The 26,582-nt window shown below is 39.4% G+C and overlaps 1 protein-coding gene across 4 annotated transcripts in view; it reads left to right on the forward strand.

The window, feature by feature from the left end:
• The window catches only part of LOC104099341 (nucleobase-ascorbate transporter 6-like), a 36,274-nt gene extending 10,274 nt beyond the window's left edge, over positions 1-26,000 (forward strand). For 2 of the 4 annotated variants that reach the window (XM_070188693.1, XM_070188694.1), the window contains 13 exons: positions 14,371-14,468; positions 14,588-14,761; positions 15,658-15,758; positions 15,990-16,065; positions 16,164-16,223; positions 16,325-16,509; positions 16,804-16,900; positions 19,237-19,323; positions 24,788-24,846; positions 24,944-25,035; positions 25,149-25,226; positions 25,342-25,502; positions 25,615-26,000. In XM_070188693.1, coding sequence (XP_070044794.1) covers positions 14,371-14,468; positions 14,588-14,761; positions 15,658-15,758; positions 15,990-16,065; positions 16,164-16,223; positions 16,325-16,509; positions 16,804-16,900; positions 19,237-19,323; positions 24,788-24,846; positions 24,944-25,035; positions 25,149-25,226; positions 25,342-25,502; positions 25,615-25,821 — 1,475 coding nt within the window. In that variant the 3' untranslated portion in view covers positions 25,822-26,000. Of the gene's footprint in view, positions 1-7,320; positions 7,415-14,370; positions 14,469-14,587; positions 14,762-15,657; positions 15,759-15,989; positions 16,066-16,163; positions 16,224-16,324; positions 16,510-16,803; positions 16,901-19,236; positions 19,324-24,787; positions 24,847-24,943; positions 25,036-25,148; positions 25,227-25,341; positions 25,503-25,614 lie in introns of those variants that run through there. The other 2 variants (XM_018771828.2, XM_070188695.1) reach the window with 2 other exon arrangements.
• Positions 26,001-26,582: the final 582 nt, after the last annotated feature.

Below are 26,582 nucleotides of genomic sequence, written 5' to 3' on the forward strand. Positions count from 1 at the left end.
AGGCTTGTCTAAGTGAAAGTTACTTTATGTCGGTGTTGTGCTAAAACCAACACCACCACGAGGTAGATCACCCTCCGACGACCAACCCTTGAAATTTTATCCGGCAGAAAAGCCGCCACGCTCATCCACACGCCGATAACAACTTTTCCGGCGAGGGTTCGGCCACTTTCCGGCCATTTTTTCGCGAAGCTTCTTCAGGACAGTGTGCTCTCCTCAAAATTTCGAGCCTGACCATCTAATTTAAATCAAATTCTGATCACTTTTATATTTTTGCGGTGTGAACAATGACCTTTCCGACCATTTTTTAAAACCATTTCTTCAGGACAGCTTGCTCGCAAGGGAATTCCGAGTCTATCCATTCTGGTTACGACAAATTTCGACAACTTTGGAATTTTTCGGCGAGCTACAGTGTTTTCGGCGTGAACAATGTTTCCTGCACAGAACAGTGTTCTGTTTTCCTGCTGTAAACGGTATTTTTCAAGCTATTTCTTCAGTTTTCTCATAAGAGTTACTTATCTCCACTATTTCAAGTTAACTACTACAAATTGTAGCGACATGGGAATCGATGCTTTGAATAGCCGGATGGTTTCTTTAGCAGATTATATTGAGTTCCTTCAGTACAAAGCATGTAAGCAGACATCTTCTGAGATAGCTTCTGTTGTTCAAACAGGTAATAGCGTGACTTGTTTCTCCCAATCTTCATCCTCTGAGTCTTGGGTCATTGATTCAGGTGCATCAGATCATATTTCTGGTAACAAATCTCTTTTCACTACTATTTCGTATTCTCAATCTCTTCCAAAAGTCACAATGGCCAATGGATCTCAAACCATGGCAACTGCAATAGGTCAGGCAAGCCCACTTCCTTCTTTACCTTTAGATTCAGTTTTTTATGTTCCCAATAGTCCTTTTAATCTCATAGATGTTAGTCGCTTAGCCAAATTACTTAAATGCACTGTTTATTTCTTGATGACCATGTTTTAATACAAGAACACAGTACGGGGCGGATCATTGGTATCGGGCGTGAATCAAATGGACTTTATTACCTTATCCTTGCTAAATCACATAGACTCACATCTTGTCTTCCTTCTATAACTTGTCCTGTTACTGATTCACCGGATTTATTACATAAACGGTTGGGACATCCCAGTTTGTCAAAACTTCAGAAAATGATATCTGGTTTATCTCACTTGTCAGCTCTAGAGTGTGAGTTATGTCAACTCGGTAAGCATACTCGCTCCCATTCCCTCGGCGTCTTGATAATTGAGCAGAGTCACCTTTTACTTTAGTTCATTCAGATGTTTGGGGTCCTAGTCGGGTTAGTTCCACCTTGGGATTCCGCTACTTTGTCAGTTTTACTGATGATTATTCCAGGTGCACTTGGATAGTTTTGATAAAAAAATGATCTGAGCTGTTTTTTATTTTCTAGACCTTCCACGCTGAAATTCAAAATTAATTTGGGATTTCTATTTGCATATTTTGTAGTGATAATGCCCGAGAGTATTTGTCTTCCCCATTTCAGCAGTTTATGAAGTCTTATGGGATTATTCATCAAACATCTTGTCCGTACACATCTCAACAAAATGGGATAGCTGAAAGAAAGAATAGACATCTTATTGAAACTGCTCATACCCTACTCATACAATCTCATGCTCCGTTGCGTTTTTGGGGGGATGCAGTTCTTACATCTTGCTATCTTATTAATCGTATGCCATCTTCAGCTACCCAGAACCAAGTTCCATTCTCTGTCATGTTTTCCCACTTACCTTTGTTCTCTCTTCCACCCCGTATCTTTGGAAGCACTTGTTTTGTCCATAACCTTACTCCAGGAATAGATAAGTTAGCTCCTCGTGCTCTTAAGTGCGTATTTCTGGGTTTTTCGAGAACACAAAAGGGGTATCGATGCTACTCTCCTGACCTCCAGCGGTACCTTATGTCCACTGATGTTACCTTTTTTGAAACTCAATCATACTTCACAGGTTCAGATCATCACTTAGATATTTCTGAGGTACTACCAGTTTCATCTTTTGGAGATTCAGTCACTCCAGCTCCACCACCTACAGCTCCCGTTGTAGCTCCACCACCTCCAGCTCCAGTTGTAGCTCCACCACCTATAGCTCCAGTTCCTCCGCATAATCCAGTTTAACCTTTTGCAGCTCCACCACTCTTGACTTATCATCGTCATCCACATCCAGCATCAGGCCCTGGTGATTCACGCCCCGCATAAGATTCTGCATCTACTGCGGACTTGTCTCCTCTTAGTCAACCAATTGCACTCCGCAAAGGTGTACGATCCACACTTAATCCTAATCCTCACTATGTCGATTTAAGTTATCATCGTCTGTCGTCACCTCAATATGCTTTTATATCTTCTTTGTCCACTGTTTCTATCCCTAAGTCTACAGGTGAGACACTATCTCATCCAGGATGGCGACATGCTATGATTGACGAGATGTCTGCTTTACATGCGAGTGGCACTTGGGAGCTTGTTCCTCTTCCTGCGGGTAAGTCTACTGTTGACGTCGTTGGGTTTATACAGTCAAAGTCGGTCCGGATGGCTAGGTTGATCGGCTTAAGGCTCGTCTTGTTGCAAAAGGATATACTCAGATTTTTGGGCTTGATTATAGTGATACTTTCTCTCCCGTGGCTAAAGTAACATCTGTTCGTCTCTTTTTGTCCATGGCTGTTGTACGTCATTGGCCTCTTTATCAGTTAGATATTAAGAATGCTTTTTTCTACGGTGATCTTGAGGAAGAAGTTTATATGGAGCAACCACCTGGTTTTATTGCTCAGGGGGAGTTTAGTGGTTGTGTGTGCAGATTGCGCAGGTCACTATATGGTTTGAAACAGTCCCCTCGAGCTTGGTTTTGTAAGTTCAGCACAATTATTCAGGAGTTCGGCATGACTCGTAGTGAGGCTGATCACTCTGTGTTTTATCGACATTCTGCTGCTAATCTGTGTATTTATCTAGTGGTTTATGTTGATGATATTGTTATTACTGGTAATGATCAGGATGATATTACTAATCTGAAGCAACATCTCTTTCCGCACTTCCAGACTAAGGATTTGGGCAGATTGAAGTATTTTCTAGGTATTGAGGTCGCTCAGTCTAGCTCAGGTATTGTTATTTCACAGCGGAAGTATGCCTTAGACATTCTTGAGGAGACTGGAATGATGGGTTGCAGACCTATTGACTCTCCTATGGATTCGAATGTAAGCTTCTGCCTGGACAGGGGAGCCTCTTAGAGACCCTACGAGATATAGGAGGTTGGTTGGCAAATTGAATTATCTCACAGTGACTAGACCTGACATTTTTTTTCTGGTGAGTGTTGTAAGTCAGTTTATGGATTCTCCCTGTGATAGTCACTGGGATGTCGTTGTTCGTATTCTTCGGTATATAAAGTCAGCTTCAGGAAAAGGATTACTATTCGAGGATCGAGGCCACGGGCAGATTGTTGGGTACACAGATGCTGATTGGACATGATCACCTTTTGATAGACGTTCTACGTCTGGATATTGTGTTCTAGTAGGAGGTAATTTGGTCTCGTGGAAGAGCAAGAACAGAATGTAGTTGCTCGATCTAGCGCCGAAGCTAAATATCGGGCCATGGCTATTGCGACGTGTGAGTTAGTTTGGGTCAAGCAGTTGCTCAAGAAGTTAAAGTTCGGAGAAATCAGCAAGATGGAACTGGTGTATGATAACCAAGCTGCTCGTCATATTGCTTCAAATCTGGTGTTCCATGAGAGGACTAAACACATTGAGATCGATTGTCACTTTGTCAGAGAAAAAATACTTTCAGGAGATATTGTTACAAAGTTTGTAAAGTCGAATGATCAACTAGCAGATATTTTCACTAAGTCTTTTACTGGTTCTCGTATTAGTTACATGTGTAACAAGTTCGGTACAGATGTGTATGCACTGGCTTGAGGAGGAGTGTTAGTTTACATATATGTATAGTGTAGTCTTGTCCCATATTGGAAGAGGAGTAATATCTCCTTGTAGTATATAGCTATAAATAAGGACTTCTTGTATTATATTTATCATCTAATATCAATAACATATTTTCTCCTGAGCCTTCTCACAGTCTCAAGGTCCCTACCTTTAGTAATATCGAACCTTGCTTTTCGAGGAAGGTGACAAAACACTCACAGTTCTGTTTCTAGGATGATTCTCCAGGAAAGATTATCTCATTTAGTAATGGTTGTGAACCTGGTATGCATCTCTTAAATAACTTTTCCTTTCTTATCTTGAAAAGTTCATACTGCCTTATGTGCATGTCAATCAAGGACTGTTTGACCTGATTTGTTCCTTCATGACCAGTATACAAAGCATCCCAAATTTACTTAGGAGTGGTACATGCAGAGATTCAATTATACTCATTAGGTTTAATGTTCTAGATTATAATCTTTTTAGCCTTTGCATACTTCTGAACAGCCTCGACATCTTCGTCAGTATATTGCGCCCTAGTTTTAGAACCAGTTATTTGACCTTTGTCGTCCTTTGCCTTGGGAATCTTATGACCTCTCAAAATAATGTCCTGGAGCTCCAAATCTTCACCTTCTAGAAAGTCCATTCTTGATTTCTACCATCCATAGTACTTCCTGTTGAATAGTGGTGGTCTTGTGGTTGATTGTCTTTAAAAGCCTTATGGTGCTGCCATCTCGGATCCTTTCAAGGCATTAGCCTTACTTTGAAAGAACATGCTCTGACACCAATTATTATTTTAGCTTGCACCTATACACAAGAGGAGGGAGGGTAAATTGTGTCTTACCCAACTTTCGCATGTTAAAGAACCTAGTTCTTTAACTTATGTATTTCATACACAAATAAAAATCAAAGTGTGAAATTGAAGTACACAACATATTTTACGTGAAAAACCTCCTTACTCAAGGGAGTAAAAACCATGACATACCTCATAGGATTTGCCTCAAAACTTCAACAACTTCAAAGATCGGTTTTAGGTTACAACTCAATAACTAAAGGAACTAACTCTATTACTTCAGCCCCTACAATCAACTCAATTGTAGTTACCCCTTTCGAGACTGTAAACTCTAGCCTAAAAAGCTAAACAACTCTTCAACAATTTCAAAACCTACGATTACACTTCTCAAAAGCAAAATAGGTAATCATTAAAGAACAATGACTCAACCCTAAACAACTAAAGAACTTAAGTAGCTTCGTCTTCTTGACCTGGTCGTTTAGTTGAGCAACTTGAATTCTTTAAAGGATATTATTGAATGATTGTAATTTACCAAGAGTAATTTTAGTATTTTCATGAAATAGCAGTAGCCTTCAGTAGTAGCAGCATCGTGATGCTTTATATAGGAGTGAGGTTGGCTGAAATCTACTTCAATTAATGCTCCAAAATCTAGATTATTTCGGTTAAGAAAAACAATTCCTCTAGGATTCGATATTCTCATTTGTTTCCAACTCCACACGCCTTTTTTTAATGCAAGTATTTCCACAATTGATGAATCCTTTTTGAACACGAATTTATCCTGTTATTATATTCCTTATAGCTCACAAATTGAATCTTCCAAGGAATCCGTCTTGCATTAGGAATCAACTTTTTAGCTTCTAATTATCGCTCCTCAGATAATTTGGTTCTTTCAAGTTTAGTCCTATTTCTTTTGATATTTGTTCGTCACATCTGCAATCCTGTATATTAGTATAAAAATATCCTCGAAAAAACCTGGTTCTTTGTCAATTGTTTGTTAATCATCAAAATCATTTTAAGCTCAGCTCAACAGTTTGTGAGATGTCTAATGTAGAAGACGAACGCCAATGTGTTGCAAAAGATGAGATGTGCACATGAGCTCACTAGCTAAGGAGGCAAGTGCATGATATTCAGTTGCGGCACTAGACAGGGGGTGCAGTCTGTTGTTTCTTTGAAGACCAAGATATGCAATTAGAGCCCAAGAAAACACAAATACCAATTGTGGATCTTCGAGTGATAGGACAACTTGTGTAGTGTCTGAGAGTCCAATGAGTTTTAGAGAAGATGTCGAAGTTATCCAAAGGCTAAAATGTGTAGTTCCAACTAGATATCGAAGAATCCTCTTTACACCTTGCCAATGTATTGTTGAAGGTGATTGCATAAATTGACATTCTTGATTTACTGAATGAGTGAGATCTGGGTGCCAATATTCAATATTGTGATGCGCCCACAACGCTTCTGTATTCAAAAGGGTCCACTGGTGAGTCGGTTGCATCGTGAATGTCACCTTTTTGTGATAGTAGGGTGTTGATTTTTCTAGCACAAACCATCATAGTTCTTTAAAGGACATCCTTTGCATATTTTCTTTGACTTAACTAGAGGCCTTTAGTGAATGGAGTACCTCAATCCCTAAAACATAGTGCAGGATTCCCAAGTCCTTCAAGGCAAACTGTGAGGTCAATTGAGAGATTAATGAATCCAATATATTTTATTGTCACCTGTTACTACTATGTCATCAACATATAGTAGTAGGATTATTGTGTCAATGCTAGACAACATGACTTCTTTTGAAACCCAGATGAAGAAGAAACTCAGTAAATCGTCGAAACCAAGCATTTGGAGCTTATTTCAAACCATAGATGGCAAGTTGGAGCAAACATACATGATGCGAAGCAATATTATCTATGAATCCAGGAGGTTGCTTCATATGCACAGCTTCTTTAAGTCGCCCATGTAGAAATGCATTAAAACGTCAAGTTGTCAAAGTGGCTATCTCTTTGTTGCTGCTAAGGCTAGGATTGTGCGTATAGTTGTTGAACTAATAACTGAACTGAATTTATCTCCAAAATCAAAGCCTTCCTTTTGATTATATCCTTTTGCAACTAGCCAGGATTTGAATCTACCTAATGTACTATATATCTGACTTCAATTTTGTTTTAAATACCCCTTTAAAGCCAATCATATTCATGTGCGATTCACGTGAACAAGCTTCCAAGTCTCATTTTGATGTAGAGCCTCCGTTTCATCCTTCATTGCATTGTGCTAGTGAGGTTTGAGATAGCCTCTTTGACACTTTTAGGCTCGTCTATTTGTAGAAGCAGCAACTAGCGACGACGGTGAATTCATGAATTCTGGAGGCTGGGCCATATTTTTAAACTTTATTATGGTGGTCATGTGATGAGCAGGAGGCTAGGGCTCATCTTATTTAGTTGGTGCAACAGAACAATCACCAGTATGGCATTTAGTGAAGTCAACGATTAGGTTAATACCTGGAGGTTCAGTTTGAGTAGAATTCTCAGTGGAGCACATAGTGATAGCATGTGGTGATCGCTCTATAGCTTCTGTGGGGCTTGATGTACATCTAAAATTGGTTTAGCTGCCTCTTCGTTATGATCAGCAACATGAAAAACCAAGAGTGGCTCTTCAATGTGAAATGGTGCATGAGAGACCTAGAGTGGTGTAGCTTCCTCGATTATATCGGTAAGTTCTCACTGTTAGAATATATTTCATGGGAGGTATCTGTAGTGGCCATTGATTCGATGAATTCATTGTATATTGACAGTGATGGACTTGAACCTGTACAATTTTGTGGCACACTATAAACATATGGCAAGCACTGATCATCAAACATTAGATGCCTTGAAATATAAACTTCTTTTGTTTGAGGATGATAACACCTATATCCTTTGTGCAATAAACAATAACCAATTAAAATACAAAGGTTTTTGGTTGAAAACTTTTTTTTGTTATATCTTTTTAGACGTGGAAAACATCTACAACTAAAAATATTTAGAGTACTATAATCTGGTTTTCTTCCATATAACTTCTGAAATGGTGTTTCAATTCTCAAAAGCAGCGTTGGAAGTTATAACAAATATAGCTATCATAATTGCTTCAACCCATAAGCACATAGGTATATTGGCATTCAGCCCAGTGTCTACTACATATTTGTGCTTTCTTTTTGTTACTCCAATCTGATTTTGATTGTTTTGCTTGAAGCTGAATCCTCTGCCTCTTCCTTCTCCTCTCCCTCTATAGAAATTTCGTCTTCCTCTTCCAAAGGAGCCTTGAGTTCTTTGAGCTTGGAAGGCCATTGCTTGATCTACATGATCCTTTTTACCATCTTTTCCACTCATGTCAAAACCCCTTAGCGCATTTGCAAACTAATATGGAGGTTTACCCCACATTATTATTCTTAGGTTTTTGTACTTGCTTCCAAGAACTTTAGCAAAGCTTACAACTTTGTTGTCCTCATCTAAAGGTTTGTGTATAGCTGTAAGTTCAATAAACATTCCCTTAAACTCCTTTATGTACTCATCTATCATTTTTGACTCATCTTGATACCTTGAAGTCGTTTCAAGTTGAATTCTTTGTCCTTGTTAGCTTGTAGGTAATTATCCTCAAGACTTTTCCATATATGCTTGGAAGTATTGCAACCAATGATAAGCAAGATTGACTCCTCCGTCATTTTCCAGTGATCCAACTCCTAACTAGCACATCTTGCTTTCCCATTCTTGAAACTTAAGGTTAGGATTTTCTTCCCCTTTTTCATTCACCTCAACAGTAGGTGGAGGGTATTGTCGATGATATCGCTAACCCTCAGAGTTCACATCAACTGAATAATTTGGATTCTCTACACAAGATAATTTGAGAGTTTTATCTTTAAAGGACAAATAGTAATAAGTTGATGAGGAGAAGAAGGCGAGAGAAAACATGTTTTGCAATCCCCAATCCCAGCACACTCATCTTCTAGCTGCCTTGGAACCTCCAAAATCTACTTTCAAGCATATTGAGAGGCACATGGCTAGATTTTTCTGGGGTCTTCGAAAGAAAAGTAGAAGTTTCATTGGAGTTTCTGGTCTATCATGTGTTTCCCAACTGTCGAAGGGGCATTGGATTTAGAAGTTTGCTGGATTTTAGTGATGCATTAGCAAAGAAAAGATGGTGAATATATAGGACCAATAACACCTTATGGTCTAACTTCCTCAACACAAAATACTGCAGACTATCATACCCTGTAGAAAATGTTTGGAGAACAGGTCAGTCACACAGTTGGAAAAAACTTATCCAAGTTAAAGAGGAGGTTGAGGAAAACTTACTCTTGAAGATTAATTCTGGCACTTCAAGTCTTTGGTGGGATAACTGGACTGATATGGGAGCTATTGCCCAAATTATTTCATATAATAGCACACCAAGAGGACTGTCGGCGAAGGATATTACTGTTGATGGTAAGTGGAAGCTGGATCATTTGCGAACCCCTTTTTGGAATATCTCCATTCCTGCGAACCATTTTCTGAAATCGCTTTGTCATGTAAGCCATATCAGCGCCCTCACCACTTGAGTCACTGTTGTCTGTCTTGAAGATCGGGTTCTTCTCCCTTTTGGGCTCTCTTCTCTCATGATCCTTCTTCTTCTTCATTTCATAAGTTTTCAGAATATTAATGAGTTCATCAATGGCCAGCTTTTGTAGATCCTTTGCCTCTGTGATAGTATTTACTTTGCTTTCCCGGGAATCATGTAATACACTAAGTATTTTCCTGACAAGTTTGTTCCTTGGAATGATTTCTCCCAGAGAATAGAGCTCATTGATGATGGAAGTGAAGCGAGTGTGCATGTCCTGAATGGACTCATCATCCTTCATCCTGAAGAGTCCATACTCAGTGGCTAACATATCAATCTTTGACTGCTTGACTTTAGTTGTCCCTTCATGTGCTGTTTAGAGAGCTTCCTAGATCTCCTTGGCAGATTGACATGCAAAAATCCTGTTGTATTCGTCTGGTCCAATACCACAGATGAGGATCTTTTTTGCTCGAAAGTTCTTTTCTATCGCCTTGTGATCAGCATCGTTGTACTCCTTCCTTGTCTTGGGAACTATCACTGCTGGTTCACCAATGGTCTTCATAGGAACGAAAGGACCATCACAGATAACATCTTAAGCTCTGAATCTTCAGCCATGATAAAATCATGCATCCTTGTCTTCCACCATCCGTAGTATTGGCCATTGAATCTTGGTGGTCTATAGGTAGGTTGGCCTTCTTCAAAGTTTGGTGGAGCAGCCATGAAGATCCTTTCTAGGTGTTAGCTTGATAGAAAGAATCCGCTCTGATAACAATTGATAGAACCTTAGGGTCCACCAAACTGTATGGAAAACCGGGTTCTCTATCAGTTTTCACAGAACACACACAAAGAGATAAGTAAATGACACAACAGAGTTTTACGTGGAAAACTCCCAGCTCACGGGATTAAAAACCACGACCTACACTCGTAGGATTTCAACTTTACTAACCGAGCAAGTTCAAATTACAACCTATTGTAACCTAGGAATTAACACCTTAATGCCTCACTCACTTGTAATAACTCTATTACAAGCCTCTTTGTAATAACTCTATTACAAAGCTCACAACTCGACTCACTCTAGTCAAGACACAAACACAAGGTTTATTATTTTACAAAAGGTTTTCTACACAATGCTTATAGCTAAGTTAAATAGGAATTACAAGTAAATCACTTTAACAAAGGTACAACATAACTAAGGACATGTAATAACTCAATGCAGGAAACTGGTCCTTCGTTATGATGTTCTTTGTTCTTGATGCCCTGAGTGTCACTTGCAAGTTGGCAACACACTTGAGAGAAAGCTTGAGGAATTCTGGAATGTGCAAGTATGTTGTTTTCCCTTTGTTTCATGTTAATATTACACAAGTGACATCACTTGAATGATGCAAGCATATTTGGTACAAGGGCATTCCCCATAAAGTGACTGCTGCACTGTTTGCACTATTGCGTGTGTGCAGAGGAACAATTGCAGCGACTTTACAACTGTGGGGTGTTGACTAGTACACTCAGCAAGGGAACTGATATCCATCTGTTCCCTCTGTTATTTCTTTGACTCTGAGTGTTGGAACATGTCCAGACTTGAGACTTGTTGATCTTGAGCACGTTGAGGATATGGAACAGGTTCCCTATCTGGTTTCTTACCATTAAGTTTGTAAGATCGTCAAAACATAACTGGACACATAACCTATCAATTTCACCCTTTTTGATGATGACAAACTTGTAATTGAAATTCCCCTTGAGAACCAAAGTACCATAAATATTTCCTGTATTCCCTCTGAACTTGTTCCCCCTCAATTAATTTTCCCCCTTTTGGCATCATAAAAAGATTAGTAAATAGTAATAAGCAAAAAGAAGTCTAGCAAGCTTAATTCATGCACACAAACATGACTATGAACAGAGCATAAGAGCAAGGCATGCATAGCAAAAGGATGAGATATTCATTAATTTGGAAATAAACAGGGAGCAGAATTAGCAGTACCATTTGTTACATAACCATCCACAAAATAAAACAATAGAAAAAGTACCAGCCACTAAACACATCAAAACAAAAAGGACCAAAACAGAGGACATGCAACTTGAACTGGACACTAGGAAGGGAATGACTTTTAAGGAGCACTGGAAGGGGGAGGCAGAGATGTGGAGGCAAGGGTTCTAAGTAGAATATCCATTCGAGCATTTGCTGACACTTGCTCATTAAGCAACCTCTCCTTCAGGTCCTCGATCTGTTTCCTGAGTTCAGCATTTTCCTTGGTCAGGCGGGCAACCTCTGCGCCTTGTGAACTGCTGGAACCAGGTGCCTCCTGGGCCTTCCTAAGCTGTCCCTCAAGAATGACATTCCGAGCCTTCAAATTCCTTATCTCTTCATTAGCAATGTTCTAAGCTTCAATCAGTTGAGAGATAGTAGAATTGCTGCCAATCCCTCCTTTCTTATCGATGCACTCACACTCTTCTAGGGTGGTCTTGGAGAAGGTCTGTTTGCGAGTACCCACTGTAGCCTTTCCCAAAGAGACGTTGAAGAACTCAAATACCTTAGTAAGAACCCGTAGGGCAACCCATGATTACCATCCTTAAAATCAGCCACTTTCTTCATGTTTTCAATCATGATACCCGGCAAATGGATAGTGGAGTAGGCATCCAGCACTTCCATGAGGAACATATCTGCTTGTGACGTAATGGAACGCCTTTTTGCACGTGGGAGCAGAACCTTGTTCACCATCTCGAACAATAATTGGTACACGGGAAGGAGGGCTTTCTTATATACCCGCTCCCCCTGTTGTACTGCATCATCCTTCAAAATGGCATTTCTGAAGTTAGAAGAACAAGTCCCCTCAATGGATGATATGCTGCCAGTAGGCACTCCCAGAATTGTTCCAAGCACAACCTCATCCATCACAAAATCCACACTATTCACTTTCAGGCATATGTTGTCATCTTCTACGGTGAATATATCAGCATAGAAATTGTGCACCTCCGCCTCATACACCTTAGGGCTTTCAGTAGTGAACAAATGTGTCCACTACTGAAATTCACAGATATCAACCAGTTGACGCATCACTGTCATGTCAAGAATATCAGGAGCAAATGTTCTGCCCCACAGCACCTTCTGGTTTCTAATATTTTCTCTTCCTTCATCCTTGGCCACACCCACCTTGACCTTCTTAGAGGAACCGGGTTCCTCATTGCCACCAACCTTCCGTTTCACAAATTTTCTCACACTTTTCCCTTGCTCTGCAGATTTCTCAGATACCCTCTCAGACACCTTTTCTCAGACTTTTCAGACACTTTCTCATCAGACTCCTCAGCCACTTTCTCACCAGACTTTTCCACTTAAACATTGCTAACCTCCATCACTTTCACAAATGAATCTTTCCTATATTTTGGAACTGTAGGTTTCTTATAGGACTTACGAATTAAGGAACTAGATTCCTCATTCACCTCGTCATCAACATCAACAACAATTGATGGAGGCACTACCTCTTGATTCACTAACTTTCCACCTTTCTTTAGCAGCCTAGTAGTAGGTCTTTTACGAGTGGGCTTTTTGGGAGTTTCCCTACTACTCATAGCAACAATAAAACTAGCAACATAGATATTTCATAATCTTCCTCACTATCCTTATTCTCTTCCTCAGAAATAGATCTCATCTCAGGAACAACAATGGTTAATGGCTCAGCAACGAAATGAGGAGAGGGAGCGAGATCAGTACTGACCTGGGGTTCTTTTGAATAACTGGGGGTTTCATCCCAAGTCGGAGCAGAGGGCTCCTCTTGGGCTGAGGGATCAGGTGCCAGATTTTCAACAGGCACCAGTTCCCTACCCTCTACCTGTAGACTATCACCTTCAGCCTGAGACCCAATGGTTTCAGAAACACCTTCATAACCACCAACTAAACTCCCCTCAGCAGCGATTAACAACATATTCTCTATGGCCTCTTGTTCATTCAACCCCAAAGTAGATTCAGAAGATACATGAAGAATATTACCTGTAGGGTTGGCAACATTCAAGTCAAGGTTTGGAATATTCTTCACCACTACAAACCACACTCTGTTGTGCCTCACAGCTTTCTTCTACTTGCAGACTGAAGACTTCCTGATTTTCTTCTCCTTCTACTGAGTCTCCCTCAGCCACTTTTTTCGGCGAGGCAGAAGGAGGTTACAACCACAAATCTCTTTGGGTTCGGAGTTTTGCGAATCCGATGAAAACTAGGACTCGATTGGGCTGGAGAAAAAGCAGAGGATGATTGAGAATCTTGTGTGGGGTTTGGACTTGGTGGCGTGTAGGAATACTTCAGGATCTACAACTTTGGTTTAAAATTTCATAAGCAAGAGCAGCTGAGGCTCACGGAAGTTCTATTGTTTTTCTGTATGTTCTATATTCACGTCCCTACCTTGGGTTATATAATACAACCCAAGGAGCGTATACAAGTACACCACACAGACTAACTCCTACAATCTGATCCTATACATGAAGTAACGTGCAGGCCAGGAAATTCACACCGAACCAAATTAGGTCTCTGCTATAAGTTATAATCCACAATTCCTTATCCCATTCAGCTTCACTTTCAAAACAGCTTAGAGATCTCTAGTATAAACTAGAGAGCTGACTGTATAAACTACTATTTCCTCTGTCCCGATTTATGTGTCATTTTTCGCTTCTTGAGATTTAAACTGTGTGAATCTTGACCAACCTTTTATAATGTATTTTTTCATCCTCTTGACATGAGAAAAATTTCAACTTATAGAACTTTCGTATAGTTTTAAATATATCTAAATTTTAATTTTAAAATATTGAGTTGATCTAGTTTAATTTAGCTTCAAAAATTAGTCAAATTAACTAAGCAAAAGTGACAAATAAATTGGGACGGAGGGAGTATTATTTGGTGGCTGACATAGTATTTACTCTGTAAAGTATTTTCTTGTTTTCTACCGATAAAAAAAAAAGTATTTTCTTGTTTTCCTGTTACTGCTATTGAACAAAAATGTTGTGGAACGCTTCTCTGTATTGGTTAAAGTTAAATGTTCTTAAAAAAAAATTTAATTTGGCTTCACCATCTGTATCGTGGGATATGCTGATTTATTTGTCAAATTGCTGGAATGCAGCTGAGGCTATTCTTCTCGGTTTTCAACATTATCTTGTTATGCTTGGTACAACAGTTATCATCCCTACAACTCTGGTTCCACAAATGGGAGGTGGAAATGTGAGGCTTCCAGACACATTGAACTACTTAATTAACGACTTAAAGTATGAATTTCACTTGAACTGATCAAGTAGTGTTATAGGTTTTTAATGAAAGAATACCTGCCCGTTAATTTGCAGGAGGAGAAAGCCAAAGTTATTCAGACATTGCTATTCGTTGCTGGTCTGAACACCTTGTTGCAGTCTCTCTTTGGGACCAGACTGCCTGCTGTGATGGGAGGGTCTTACACCTTCGTTGCACCTACAATCTCGATTATCATTTCTGGACGATGGAGTGATGAAGACCCTGTTTCGGTTGGTGTCTTCTTCAAACACTCAGTCATTTCTCTTCTATTGTTTTGATCATCTATTCATCAACTAATTATTTGTTGAATGTCGGAGACAAAAGCAGAGATATTGGTCTAGTTATATAGCTTTTCTATGGAGTTAGTTGGGGAATGCATGGAATGAGCCAGTTCAACAGTTATTGTCATTTAGGTAGGATGCTGGGAGAACCAACTAGAGTTAGTTTAGTTTAAAAGAGTTTTAAGTTATATATACCGCCATCCAAAGAATATCTACATATAAGCATCTTGAAACTAAAGCAGGTTACTTGCCACAACATGTAAAACTACCTAAAAATTTCCTATATTGACTTGTATATAACTTAAACTCGGTTTAAAATTAGAGTTTAAGTTCTATGCATTGACGGTGTAAAAGATATTTACATCATTAAGTTATCAAAAGGTAATTATAAGTAATTCTATTTAATAGCATTGATTTTATAACATAAAATAAGCGGCAAGTAATCTGTTATGACAGGATTAATTACATCATCCAATAGAAAAAAAATTCATTACGATCTGTGATCATAACTTAGTGGCTATTCAGACATCGTGGCTCGACCCCTCCAAACATTTGAAAGAAAATAATAATTTATAAATTTTGGAAGATTCCTCCAAATATACCACTGTTTTCGAAAACCAAATCCAAACACTAACTATAATTTTCCGCAATAACATTTTGAGAACCAAATTTAAATACTACACATAATAATTTACTTTCCGCTTAATATATGATTCATGTCAGTGCCCATTTCTTTAACTTCTCTACTAGTCGGAAGAAGTTTTGAGACAGAGGGAGTCATCCATTGCATCTTGGTGATATTGGGTCTTAATGTTTTTGTTTATGTTTCCTATATGATTCATCAGAAATTCAAGAAGATAATGCGGGCGACTCAAGGTGCACATATTGCGGCTTCAACACTTCAGATAGTCCTAGGCTTCAGTGGTCTCTGGGGCAAGGTTACACGGTTTGTTATAACACAAGATCTCTCCCTACATCTGAGCTGGCCTTCTCATCTAGCATCTGGTTTTGTACAATCAAGCACATACTTTTCTGCTCTTGGATATTACTAATGATAGATTAATTGTTCTAATAAGGATCACTTTTCGGTGGTTTGATGTCTGCTGATCAGTTATGTTGAGTGCTTCGTGCACGTACACTAGCTCTAATAGGCATTTTACTTTCCGTGGATTCTTAGGTTTTTGAGCCCACTTTCAGTTGTTCCTTTGGTTTCTCTTGTTGGCTTTGGGCTTTATGAGTTTGGTTTTAGTGGGGTAAGTATCACAACTCGCTACATTTATAAGTGTTGATGTTATCTTGCATTACGATGATACTGTAGGATGATTGTTAAATCTACTTTGTCTTTGTTTAGGTTGCCAAATGTGTTGAAGTTGGGTTGCCAGAGCTAGTCCTTTTGGTCATTTTCTCTCAGGTGGGATGCTTTGTCTAGAAATCAGATATTTCACTTGAACATTATTTTACATGGAAGACATTGTAGGTATAAATTAAAGGTACACGTTCTTGTTATTGCAGTATTTTGCCTATTTGATATGCCCAAGGAAGACGTTATTTGATAGTTTTACTGTTACTATCACGGTGGCCATTGTATGGATTTATGCACACCTACTCACCGTGCGTGGGGCTTACAATGGAAAGCCACCAAAGACACAAGCAAGCTGCAGAACTGATCGTGCTAGACTCATTGATGGTGCTCCATGGCAAGTGCTCTTCCTGTCCTTTTCCTTTTAATTTCCCTAATGTATTGATTCTCATGTTGTAGACTGCATAGATTGTTTGTTGGTCAATTTTAAACTATTTTCATTGCTACTACTCCTATGTAGGAGCAGAACAAAATTTACTTTATATTTTGAACCAAGTCTTTTTTAACTCATGGTCTTATGATTGTATCAAGGGATGCACATTGTTTGAAAAACATTCCATACTACTTATTACTTGCTTAAATTTGTAACTTTAACGATTTCCTCTTATTCCACGCTGGCATTAATTTGCAGGATTAGTATTCCTTACCCCTTCCAATGGGGACTTCCTTCATTTGATGTCGGTGAAGCATTTGCTATGATGATGGCCACTTTTGTTGCTCTTGTAGAGGTTTGTTTACCCGTCAGTGCTTGGACAAATATATAACTAAATTTTTTTGAATTGATCTAATACGAAAATTTGTATGGCCAGAAATCATTTTATAAAGGGGAAGTTACAGTTAAATTGTTACCAAATATAGAACCAAATGACTAAAAAAGAAAGATTATCATATAAATTAGGACAAGGGAATATCTTATTTTGGCAGGTTTTGTAGACATTTATGGTTTAGTTGGAAAATAAGTTATTCCTGTATTAATTATTCGGGGATTAATTATTCCGGAATTGTTATCAGGATAACAATAACAGTATAATTCTAAAATTAATTATACCGCAATTTTATCCCAACCAAACGTGCGATAAATTTATTTCAAATTTAATACTGAGATTATTTATTCCTTGTCACTAGTACCAAACGAGCTTAGGGTTTAAGTAGCTCCTTGTGTTAATTTCTTTTGCTTATTCGAGTATGATCTTGATTGCCTTACATTGGGCTACTTGGAATTATGACACTTCTGGCGGTTGGTACAGATATCTCAATCTTCATCTATTTTCTCTCTCTTTGTGCTCCCCCTCTTTTGTCCTCGCCCTTTTTGCATCCTTTTCCATTCTGAGGTGATTCGTTTCAAATTCAAGAGTAATTTCATAATGGATAAAATATATTGTTGACTTTTATATGATATGTTTGAAGGATCTAGAGAAAAAGGCTATTCTTGACCCCGTTTTTCTTTTAGATCCTATTTAGAATCCCTTTTTCTTCTGCACACACAAATCCAAATACAGATCTTGACACATCTTGTTTTTTTATTTTCTTAATTTCTTTTTCCTCCATATTTCTTTCCAAAATCATGTCTGTCATCTTCAGAAAAATCTTCATCAGTTAACGAGAACCTCTGTTGCATCGATCTCCTCTTCCATGCTAAAATGACTTTCTTGCTCAAACTAGAAACAAAAGAAGGGGCTGATGCATTTAAGGTTGATGTAGATGTTTCATGAATGAATTGAGAATCCTTGGTTGGGAGGGCTAAGCAATTGATAGAAAGTAATTAATGTATGAAAGCTAAAGGTGGAAGTTCGAACGATAGCTGCAATTGATTAGTTTGTCACCTCCATTGTTGTCCTTGTCTCCGTGGACTTCGTATTCCAAATCAACCTCATAAAATAGCAATTTTTCTACCATAGTGATCTCGTTCGTTGGTCGAGGAACTCTTTTTCGGTGGGACAGTGTGCTCATCCGATATAAAAGTTTTGTCGGTCGGGTGCAATTTCATTATTTCCTTTTGTTCTCAACATAGCATCATTAGTATTCTCATTACGATCACCCTAACCCCTAAGCTTCTTCATAAGCCGTAACCTCAGGCAAGTTACATTGTTGTGCACCCACATGATCTTGAGTTGCATTGTTCACTGTAGATTCTGTTTAATTGCTAAAGCCGTCTAGGAGATGCATTACTCTTATGAACGTACATTTGTTTTTGCCTCTTTTTCGTTTTGGGATTGCTCCAAGGTTGCTCCTTGTCCTTTAGATATTCACCCTGTTGTTTTTTCCCCCTATGTTATTATTCTCAGCCACGTGCTTCAACTCTTTTATATCTTTGTTCTGTCCATTATCATTTTTGCCAACCTTAGTTTGTTCATCATCCTCAACATTCCATTCTTTTTTTTTGCATTGCTCTTCCAAATGCCCTTGATGTGAGCACTTAAGACAATAAGAAGGAATGTTCTCATATTCTATTTTCTGCCAAAAGTCATCATTAATCTCACTCCCCGACCTCTTAAAATTGACCCAAACTTCATTTTGTTTTAATAACAGTAGCCAAGTATAGAGCAATTACTTTTCCAACTGGGGACAGGATGCTAACCAGACCTTCCTTTCTCCTTAAGTGCAATGGGAGGCTGAGTAAAACAACCCTCACTAGTGCAATTGTTGTTTCCTCTTCATGATTCTAACCAGAACTTCCCAACTAGTGTATACTTACAATCTTCAGCTAAAAGATCAAGGTACTCTTCTGATTACTGCTCGGCAGTTGCCGTCGCATTACTGCTCGTCTGAGCATTCGGATCGGTGAAGAGGTTCACATTAGGCGGCTAAGGCAAGGGATGTATTCCACTCGCCGGTAAAGATCTGGCTGGTGGTTCCATGGAGAAGACGCGTGGGGCACACACTCATATTTTGATCCTCTTCTTATAGGAGAGTGACGGCAATTCTTGTGTGATCCTCTTCTCTGTTTACCATTTTTCTGAAGAAACAGATACTTTTTTTTTTCCTGAAGAAACAGATGTTTTTATTTTTAAAGATATAGGCCTTGAACTAACTTCTTTTCACGCTTGTACTCTTTGGTGTTCAGTCCACTGGTTCTTTTATTGCAATTGCAAGACACACATCTGGCACTCCTGTGCCCCCATCAATACTAAGCCGTGGTGCTGGTTGGCAGGTAAACAGTTTTTCTTCCCTTGAATCTTTCCTCTCTCCCTCTTGTAAAGTAAGCAAAGAAGAGTAAAAGAGAAAGTCCGGTTGGATTGAATTTTTTTTTAAAAGAATGGGTCATTTCTCGATTTGTGCTGTGTTATTCTTGCGCAGGGGCCATGCTCAAAAGTTCTGTTGGATTGATTTAAGTGGAGCTTTACTCGGAATCAGATGCGTAGAACTTTTAGGGAGGTCTATGTGAAGTAGGCAAGTAGATTAGGAGAACTACACAAAATTGGAACATTGTCGATCTGTTCCAGTCTCAGCATTTTCCACATGCACAATTTACCATAAGAATAATGACTTGTTTTACGAAATCCCAACACCCAACTCTAACTAGAATGGCTTTCTTCCCATAACACAAGTCAAAATATGTGTCCACTCAACTGCAAGTTTGCAACCCGACATATCTAATCTGGTTCACGTACTTGGAACCATTAATTTTAATATAATGCCAATTTGAGTAACTTTTGTTATAAAGTTATTTTGCATAGATCCATTTAGGCTGTGACAGTACATGGCAGATATGATACTTCTTGAGATACCAGATATCATAATTTATGTGCTTAAGGGATTGGAAGTCAAATAGTTTTTTCTCTCTTGCTTCCCCTGAAATATTCTCTTCTTCTCTGCTCTCTTTCTTTCATTTTCTGCCGTGAAGGATTGTAATTCATGAGTACAAGGTATTTATACACTTACATAAGAGACTATCAAAGGAAACTAATCAAAACTAATAAAGGAAAATATCCTAAGCATCTGCTCTTATAATTGTCACCTATATATGGAAAGTAATGTATTAACTACTAATTATTCTGTAACACTCCCCTCAAGTTGGAGCATTGATGTTGATCATGCCTAGCCTTTTACAAAGATAATCAACTCGAGTTTCATTCAATGCTTTTGTGGACAAATCATCTAGTTGTTCGCGAGTCTTCGCATGACTAGTGCAAAATTGAGTTTTAGAAATCTTTCCACAAATAAAGTGGCAATCAACCTCTGTATGCTTAGTTATTTCGTGATATATAGGATTTGAGGCGATATGAAGAACAACTAATTATCACACCAGAGTTTTGCTAGTGCAAAGAGCTTCAACCCAATTTCTACCACAAGATGATGTACCCATATGATCTCATATGTAGACCTTGTCATAGCTCCATACTCAAATTCTGCACCGGACCGTGATACAATACTTTGTTTCTTACTTTACCGAATTTCCACCAGCAAAGACACAATAGCCAGTAGTAGATCTCCAATCACTTTTAGATCCACCCCAGTCAGTTTCTGCAAAGAACTCAATGTGACTATGTCTGTGGTTGCCTTATAATATGCGAGTCCACGAGCTCCTTTTAAGTAGCATAGAATATGTTTCAAAGCTACTCAGCTAATCAGGTTCCTAGGAGTACAAGAAATTTGGTAAAATGCTCTCAGGCACTTTTCCCGAAACATTTCTCTTTCATGAATCCTAGGATTGTATCACCACCCTCCAAGAGACAAGCCTATCGCGACCAAAACCCAGTTAAAATCTCCGGCGTACGACTACTCATGCGCCCTCACGCGCGGCCCAGTTCCGACGACTTCTCAGCCACGCGCTGGCGCGTGAGGCTTATCCCGACCAGATCTCACTTTTTCTTCTTCAGACACCCTCATCGCGAGGCTGTTCTGAGCCTACCCATCCAAGAATTTCCAAAATCCGACGACTTTCACTATTTTCTGGCAACGGGCGATGCTTTTTCCGACCAGACCTCACTACTTCTTCTTCAGTCAGCCTCTTCGCGAGGCTTTTCCGAGCCTACCCATCCCAGTTCCTCCTAAATCAGAAGATGTTTTCTATTTTCCGGCGAAAATCTTCAGATTCCGGTGGCATTCTTTGATTTTTCCGGCATCGTGCAGCGCCGGAGCTATAGATAGTATTTTGGGATAACCGAATTTAGATATGATGGATTTTAGAGAGAGAAGCTCCTACTTCTCTCTAGAATCTAGAAAGCTGGAAAACATGTTTTTCATCAAAGCTGCCACTTGGCCAGCCCTAGAACTTGGGGAAAGATGCCATCGAAAGCTCGACGTAGGGTAGGAGCCGCACTTCTCGCTGTCTGAGGAGCACACTCTCAGGCGCAAGGGTTTCTTGGAATCTTGTCTAATTGGGTCTTTTTCAAATGGGTTGGTTCTCCTGAGGCTGATAGGAACTAGGCAGCAGAGGTATGGAACGTCAATAACGGGTTGAAAATATCGCAACTGGGGGACACGCAATATCTCTTTCGATTTGTCGACGAGTCTCAAGCTTCAGAAATTCTTGTCAGAGGAAACAAGTGGTTCGATGGGAACTTAAAGCTAGATAGATGGGTGGAGCACGACGGGTGTCTCGACCCTTATTTCCCCGGCGAAACATTGGTGGTCAACATGGTGGGTCTCCCGGTGCATCTTTGGTGTCTTGACCTATTCAAGAAGATTGGAAAAATCTGTGGGGATTTTATTGATGTCACTTGCAGCCTACACGATCTCTCGCGAGTGAGGATTGTGGTGAGGAAAGGGGGCAGAATCCCTGTCTCCACTGTGGTGGAAGATGACTATTTGAGGTATAGAGTTTAGTTGAGCCCTGAATGTCGCCCTATCTTTATGCCTGTGGTAGTGGCGGAAGAAAAAGGAAGGACAAATAGAACGGAGGGGAGGGGAACTCAGTCTCTGAAAGGAGGGGAGGACTCACCGGATCAGTGGACCAAGCCGGAATTAAACGTTAGATCGAGAAGAGACGGGAGGTTTGAATTTGGGAGAAGAAGACAAAATTTTATCAGGAGGAAAAGACGTGAATGCCCCTGGGTTAGTGATGCGGGCTGGAAAGGCAGAATGGACTGGTTCTCTTTTAATTGTCATAGGACGGGCCAAGTTTTCAGCAAGTATAGGCCTGGGCCTCTACACATGGACCCAATAACTTTTCCCAATTATGTTAGAATTGATCCTAAGGGCCCCAGATTATTTCAAGTTGCGTCTGATAAGGCTCCTAAGCATATGGGAATAGTCGCTCCTTCTTCTACCAATGGTGCTTCATACAGTGGTATTTCTTCACCAAACTCTAGTGACCTGCGCCCCTCTTTGATGGCCGCTGTTCCTCGGCTTCCCGCCTCTGATGGACCCAGCTCCATCACCCTATCATCTTCTCCTGTGCTTAGCTGTGCTGAGGTTACACTTCAAGCACTTTCTTCTTCCGGGGAGATTATTGCGCCTGCCCCAATTGATGTTAATGCCGGAACAGTAATTCCAGTTAATATGCCGCCAAGGGTTCCATGCTTTCTTCCTCCCCGTTACCCTGCTGGCGTCTCTGACCATTCCTATAGCAGCAGGGTGTTAATGTCAAAGGTTGGTGCCTCTCAAGGAAATGGCGAAATCCTTCCAGCACCTAAAGTCCCTATTGCTAGCAATGTTATGGTCTTGTATTCCTCCGGTAGGAGCAAGGAAAGGGTACATATAGAAGACGCCTGTCCAATTTCGTTACGGATTGGAGGAGGGGATATGTCCTTCTGGACGAAGGATAAACTATTAAACTTTGGGAAGTTTTTAGGTGTTTCTTTTGAATGGAAGGAAGATAGGGTGTTAGAACTGTTGAGGGAGATTGAGCAACAATCTTTTTATGATGGTGCAGGGAGGGAGTTGGATCAAGGTGATAAGCAAAATAATTTAGGGGATGTATTGGTGTACCAGATAAGGGGCCGGGTGCGTGACAAAGAGGAAGGGAGCTCGGCTAGGGGGGATGGGGAAAATGGGGATATTGTTACTTATGAAAGTTAAGATTCTTTCATGGAATGTGAGGGGGATGAATGACCCAAACAAAAGGGTCATCATCAAAGTGGGAGTTAGAGAGTAGGGTGCCAATCTAGTTTGTTTTCAGGAGACCAAAATGGAAGTTTTGTCGGATGCGATTGTGAGGAGTCCAACTCAAGGTCTAGACTTGATATATTTCTGATATCGTCCTCCTGGGATGAGCTGGTGCCGAATGTGCTGTAGATTCCTTTACCTAGGCTGACTTCGGATCATTTGCCTATCTTACTAGATGGATACAGAGGGATGGGGTGCGTGTTCCTTTCCGATTCGAGAACATGTGGTTGACCAGGATTTGGTGACAAAGTGAAAGAATGGTGGACAAGCTACGGGGTATCAGGGACACCTTCATTCCGTCTTTTGAAGAAACTTAAATTGCTCAAGGGAGATATTATTAGGTGGAATAAAGAGGTTTTTGGGAGGGTAGAGGTTAAAATGAGGGAGCTCATGCATGAATTGGGAGAACTAGAGAGAGGGGAAGGGGCGAAAGAGCTAGATGAATCTGAGAAAGCGAAATTGGGGGAGGTTAAGAGGGAAATAGTCGAGTTAGCAGTTGGCGGTAAAAATCGCGGCGATTTAGTTAAAGGAAGGGGATTCAAATACCATGTTTTCCCACAGGGTTGCGGTTGCAAATCGAAGGAGAAATTTCATAGAGTCCATAGTTGTGGATGGGGTGAGGATTGAGGGAGAGGAGGAGGTAAAAGGGACAGATCCAAGGATACATCCGAAGATGACTTTGGGACAGATCTAAGTACAGATACAGATGTAGGGATTCAGTAAAAAATAATTTAAATATCTAAAATTAGAGTTATAAAATTATGCCTAAAGAATGAGTCATTATGTAAAAAAACTTATGTGTTGCTTGTAGACTGCAGGAAAAGGATTACAAGTTTAGTAACCATAAAAAAGTGAAGGATATTAACATTTGAACTAAGCTAATAAGAAAATAAAAAAGTATTTACTAACCGGAAGTTGTAGGCCTTTTACATTTCCAAAAGAGAATTCAAGGAGTTAAAAGGAAAAAGACTGACATAGAAATTTCTATATACAAGATAATCATTTTCTTCAATTTTACCTTAGCATTTGTTTTAATTTTAGAAATTATTATACTTGTCCCGAATTTTCCCGGTCAATTTTGGTCAAAGTATCCAAAATTGATTGACTAGATCCAGTACGGATCCAACACCCACATCCACACCCACGTCGTATCAATATCGGTGTGGCACCGAAAGTAAAGAGTTTGAGCAACTTAGGTGAAACACAATGACCACTCAATTGTGATCCTTTAAAGATCCGAATCTCTTTAGAAAAAGAGCCAAATGATGGAGACTATGGGATCTGATACCATGTAATATATGGGAGAAGTATCTTCTATTCATGACTACAACATATTTATATACTTACATAAAAGACTACCAAAGGAAACTAATCAAAATAAATAGAGGAAAATATCCCAAGGATGTGCTCTTACTGTACTCTACTTTCTCTGCCGATACCGAAGAGGGTAACTAACCTCTTGACTAAGGGCTCCCTAGCTACCCCTGCAACCTTGCTCCCTAAGTTTCTTCGTAAGATGAACCTTCTTGCTTTCTTTATTTTGAAATATCCTGCTTCTACCTCAGGGAGTTGGGATTTTACTATCAGGATTGTTTGGCACTGGGATTGGATCTTCTGTTTCTGTGTAAGTCCAGACGAAAACCTTCTGCAGCTAGCAAATAGTCTCTTAGGATTACATTAGTTGACTATGAAGAACTGACTTTTCCTTTGTTCACATGCAGTGAGAATGCTGGCCTTATAGCACAGACACGTGTTGGTAGTAGAAGAGTTGTCCAGATATCTGCTGGGTTCATGATTTTCTTTTCAATTCTCGGTAAATCTAACTGTTTTGTCGTACAATTATATTTTTGTGGGTTATCTTGATGCTTGATTGCTCTCTCTCCCCCACCCTATGTGGATTTATCTTGACAACACTATTATCATCAGGGAAATATGGAGCGTTCTTTGCTTCAATTCCAACGCCCATTGTAGGTGCTTTGTATTGCCTTCTGTTCCCTTATGTAGGTATGCAAATATAGTAAGGCAAACACATGCGCTGGATCAGTGCCAAAATCTTTCATGTTATTCATATAGTTTGCTAATTAATAAGATTGTTGGTTCTTATGTTGATTCTTGGCAGGAGCCGGAGGCTTAAGCTTCCTTCAGTTTTGCAATCTTAATAGTTTCCGCACCAAGTTTATATTAGGTTTCTCCATCTTTCTGGGTTTGTCCGTGCCACAGTACTTCAATGAGTATACTGCTATTGCTGGTTATGGACCTGTTCACACGCATAGAAGATGGGTATATATCAAATTAAATTTGCATTTTAACCTTCTGAATGTATATCTTAACATTTGACTTGTGTTTCATTCTAGTCTTGTATTAAGAGCTTTTCTGGTTTCTTATTGTTCAGCTCAACGACATGGTCAATGTGCCCTTTTCGTCGAAAGCTTTTGTTGCGGGAATCGTGGCTTATTTTCTAGACAACACACTACAGAGAAGGTATAATCAGACATGGAATGACAGAGGCAATCACTGGTGGTACGCATTCACGTCCTACAAGGGTGACTGTAGAAGTGAAGAATTCTACTCCCTTCCTTACATTCTGCGTCATTGGTGACCCTATGGAGACAGAAGGGTTCCTACTTCAACGAGAGTCTTGCTTGAGCCCTGACCATTGAAACACAAATCTTCTTTTCATATGTATTGCGAAAAGAAGTATAAATAGTTTGGATGGTTGTTATCTATTGTATTTGTTAATCTAAATTAGGGAGCAAGAGCAACTAATTGTGTGTGCCATATCATGCGCAGTGGAAATCATTGTAATCGCTACCAACAAACACTACTAAAAATCTGCTAAAAATCGATCAAATGGTCAAAAAAAGCTACCAAAAACCGTCCAGGTTGGACGGAAACTGGGAATTTTTTTTTTACATTTTTTTAAAACTAAATACCGACCAACGTTGGTCGGTAATTGGTCAACGAATTGACCCAGTTGGTCAGACAAGAAAATTTTGGATTACCGACCAACGTTGGTCGGTAATCTGGATCTAATTTTTTAAATTTTAATAATTATTTTATTATTTAAAATGTTTTATAATATTTAAGAATTTATATTTAAAATTACCGACCAACGTTGGTCGGTTAATGTAGGGGAAGCATTTATCGACCAACTTTGGTCGGTAATTGTTATTTTCTGCAAAATAACCGACCAAAGTTGGTCGGTTATTACGTCAACATTGGTCAAACTTTCGAATTACTTTTATATTTACTATCTAAATAATATAAATGTAATTCGTTAACACTTTTGTAATACAAATAATGAATACACTAACATATACTATATATAACATGCTATTTGTAAATTGATTCATCGACTTA

Source organism: Nicotiana tomentosiformis, chromosome 11, assembly GCF_000390325.3.
Source record: "Nicotiana tomentosiformis chromosome 11, ASM39032v3, whole genome shotgun sequence".
In the NCBI taxonomy this organism is placed as follows: Eukaryota; Viridiplantae; Streptophyta; class Magnoliopsida; order Solanales; family Solanaceae; genus Nicotiana; species Nicotiana tomentosiformis.